Raw genomic sequence first — 3,896 nt, 5'->3', positions numbered from 1 at the left:
AGAGTAGGCCAGTTTGTGCCAGAAGGAGGGCCCTGGGCACAGCTTTGACCCCTGGCCTGCAAGGCACTTTCTACCCCAAGGAGTTCAATACCTTTTCTCTCCAAGTTCAGCCAGCCTCTTAGGGCTGCCTCTACACAAGCTTCAGAGGTGTTTTGAGTCCTGAGCTCTCCTGTCCCTGAGGCCTGCCCAGGCTATGCAGGCTCTAGCACAAGGAAACCCAGATGTGCCTGTGGCTCTGTAAGGCTCCAGCACGTGGGATAAAGATCTGAGAAGTGCTGTGGGACTGAGCAAGAAAAATGGTCCCTATGAGGACAGTTTCTTATGGGCTAGAGCCCTTTTCAGAAGGGAAACTCCTGCTGTGGGGCAGTGACCCCTTGCTCCTGTTTGGTGAAAGCAGCCCTGCTGAGCTTGGGGCTGAGCTGGATGCTTCCTGCCCAGCCCATATGTCTGATGAGTACAGAGCCAGGGACATGGCACAGCCTCAAGTGCTTGCCAAGCACCAGGGTGCACAATGTGTGGACAGGCAGCCCTGCTACTGCAGTGGTGGCTTTTCCTGCCTGCAGGTGCCATGGTCCCTACTGACCCAGGGCAGTGCTGGCTACCAGCTAGTGCCCTGTAGAGTGTGTTGTCCTGGCCCTAGATCTTTTTCCTTGAGCATCATGCTCTGTCCCTTCTCCTGTTGCTCTGGCCAGCAGCCTCTTTGCTCTTGGCTGTGGAAGGGCTGGCCAGCCAGCCAGCTTTGGGGTGCAAAGGCATGGCAAGGAGACAGCTATCTGGGCTGAGCTGCTGTGGGGCATGCCTGACCTTGCAGGCAGGAGACTTGGATGTGGCTGGTTCATTCCTTTGCTAGTCATGGCTGAGGGTTTTCATGCCTATACTGCCTGGCCTGCCTATGGGGTTTTGGTTGGTTGGATTGTGGGGGTTTTTTTGTCTCCCTTTTGCATGCTGTGGGGAGTGGGGTCTCATTCCTCCAGAGTACTGTGGAAAGGGCAAGAAGATAGGATTACGCTTCTTGCTGGGGTGGGGACATCACCTCTACTTGAGGCCCAAATCTGTTCCAGCAAATGGGCTTTCAGCTTTTCCCTCCAGGAACCTGCTGGGCTTCTTCACTGCATTTGCATACTGTGTTTCCAAAGGCTGGGCTGGGCCCTGACCCTGGCACTCAGCGGGAGGGCACAAGCCAGAGATCACAGCGAGCATCAGGCTAACAGCTCTCGTCTCTCTTCACCCTGTAGAGCAAGCACAGAGATAGTGCTCCCTACGCTGAGTATGGTGGCTGGTACAAGGCCTGTAAGGTTAGCAGGTAAGAGGTGGCTTGTGGGCAGGTATGGGCTCTAGAGGGGGTGGCCCCAGGGCTCCTGCTCACCTTCCATTTGTTGCTACAGCCCGACTGTGAACACCACTCTGAGGAACCTGGGCGCGCTGTACCGACGCCAGGGCAAGCTAGAGGCAGCTGAGACCTTGGAGGAGTGTGCAGTTCGTTCTCGGCGGCAGGTAACACCAGAGGGGCCTTTCCTGATGAAGGGGGCATTGTGGGGCTTGGGATGGCAGGTCATGGCGCAGCACTTGGCTTCGGGTGTGGTGAGAGACTTTCCTTGGCCTTACAGCCTCTGGTATCCTTGGTTCATACTCCCATGGCACCAGAGCACCTTGCGTTTGTGGAGGGGTACACGTGGATACATGTGTGGGGCTGTGCATGTGCATGCATGGATGGAGCAGGTGTCAGTGTGTACATGTGGGGAAGAAGATGTGGCTCTTTGAGTGCACAAATACTGCGTCTGGGTTAGGACAGGTTTGGGTTTTGTCAGATACTGGGGAGATTGGCACTCACTAGGATGTTTTCTCCTCACTCATTTTTTGTCCAGGGAACACACTAGGGATTTCTTAGCATTGTCTCTCACCCTCAACTCCTCTCAATCCTCAAATAACAAAGCAGGAGCTGTAAGCAGATAGCACAAAGACAGAAGGACAGCAGGAACCTTCACGCACCAGAACGTGGAGGGAGGAAAAAAAGCAGTCAGTTTTGGGGTAGCAAGCCCTTGTTCCCCAGGGTGGGTTATGACTTGGTGGGAGGCTTACTAAGCTGTCCCAAACAGGGACTGCTAAGTGTGGGATGGCACTTGGCTCCATCCTTCTCATGCTGGAGAGTTTTGGCTGCGGTGAGGCAACAGCCAAGAGAGGGGACGAGACCAAGAACAGTGGTGGCACAGCTAGAGGGGAAAGGACACACAAGGGCAAAGCAGGGTGCTTCTTCCCTTTGATCCCTTTTTACTCGCAGGGCATTGACCCAATCAACCAGACGAAGGTGGTGGAGATCCTGAAGGAGGGGGACGGCACAGAGCGGCGTCGGAGCCTGGGGGGCAGCGTCAAGTATGAGAGTGCCACAGACGGTAGCGAGGAAGTGAGTATGGGCGTGGAATGGAGCGGGGTAAGTACAAGACACCATCAAGAATGGCCTCAGCCGGCTACCAGAGGGAAGGGAACAGCCTGGCTCAGGGCTGTCCCCGTGTGGCCTGTTGTGGCATCCTTGTCTAACTCCATTTGTTTCCTGCACACTTCCTTCCCTTCTCTCTTGGCATGAGCCAGTCAGCCCGCATGTCTGGGCCTGTCTTTGGGTGTACATGCCAGATACCCCTGTCTGAGGACTCCTGCTTCCAGGGAGCTGCCTGGAATGCACAGCATGAGCTAGTCCTGGTCTGCCCTTAATCTTAGCCTTGCAACCTTATTAACATCTCTCCTTGCTGCTCGCCTCTTGAGGCCCTGGCTGAGAGCATCAGCCCCACCTCAGGCCCACGCAGCCTCTGTGAGCAACTTGGCTGTCTGTCCTGCACTGCGCCACAGGTGATGTTCAGCCTGGGGAGGGTTGTGTATGTGCCTGGTGTGTCTGTGACTGAGTGACTGCAGGGCACGGGAATAGTCTGCAGCAAGCACCTTTCCTGTGCCCCTCTCCTGGTCTTATGCCCTCTTGTGGGCTCTGACCAGGCAGAGGTGATAAAAGGTCCTTGTGGGATGCCAGGCAGGGCTGACTGGTGGTGGCAAGAGGCTCGTGTTAGCTGAGGCACAGATAGGGTGACCTGACCAGGTGGTTGCTCTGAGACTGGGGGGCACTTTGGTCACTAGTGCTGAGTTTGGAGGAAGCCAGTGGTCCAGGTCTGGGATAGGTGCCTTTTGTCTTCTGCAAGAAGGATGGAGAAGAGGGGCAGGTGAGCATGGGGCTGGTGGGTGCTTGGCTCAAGGGCTGCTAGAGCTGTTAACGCTTCTTATTCCTTCTGCAAACACTAGTTGAGGCTGTAGGGTAACTGGGTACCGAGGAGGTGTTGCGGCCTGGCACAGGCCACATGCTGAGCACATGGAGTTCTTCGCTTCCCCCTCACAGCTGCTGTAACTAACCCTTCCCTACCTGGCTCGGCTCCATTCCCACCCACGTGAGCTCCTGCCCTTCCTCCTTCCTCTTCCTCGTTGCCATGACAGCCCCTCAAGACCCAAGCCTGAAGCCTGCTGGCTCTCTTGATTGTGGATTGTACCCAGGAGGTAGCTGGAGGGGATGTAGGGAGCAGAGCTTCAAGAACAGCTGGCAGTGTTGCCAGATGCAGACTGTTCTCTGTCCCAGCTCTGGGCATCACCAGCCCTGGGCCTTTGCACTCCCCATTAGTAGACAGGCTACAGCAAACACAGAGGGAGGGTTGCAGCTTTGGATAAGGATCACCCAGTCCCTGTTCTGGCTGGTGTCTCTCTGCGGTTCTTCCTGGCTCTGGTTGGTGTTGGGTGATCCCTTTGCACTGGTGATGGTCTGGAAGACCTTCCTGATGGTCTCTGAACCGATCATCCCAAGGCAAGCATGTGATGCCACCCTTATTCCCCAGCCTGATCCAGCCAGTAGAGATATGACTCTTTCC

The 3,896-nt window shown here is 55.8% G+C and overlaps 1 protein-coding gene across 1 annotated transcript in view; it reads left to right on the top strand.

The window, feature by feature from the left end:
* KLC4 (kinesin light chain 4) overlaps positions 1-3,896 on the top strand; it is a 15,214-nt gene that overhangs the window by 5,131 nt on the left and 6,187 nt on the right. The window contains exons 10-12 of the mRNA XM_010008580.1: positions 1,236-1,303; positions 1,386-1,494; positions 2,279-2,428. Of these exons, the coding sequence (XP_010006882.1) occupies positions 1,236-1,303; positions 1,386-1,494; positions 2,279-2,428 (327 nt within the window). The remainder of the gene's footprint in view (positions 1-1,235; positions 1,304-1,385; positions 1,495-2,278; positions 2,429-3,896) is intronic.

Source organism: Chaetura pelagica, unplaced genomic scaffold (genome assembly GCF_000747805.2).
Source record: "Chaetura pelagica isolate M959 unplaced genomic scaffold, ChaPel_1.0 scaffold350, whole genome shotgun sequence".
NCBI lineage: Eukaryota > Metazoa > Chordata > Aves > Apodiformes > Apodidae > Chaetura > Chaetura pelagica.
Note: the sequence above shows the minus strand (reverse complement) of the source record. Positions and strands in the feature narration are given on the sequence as shown.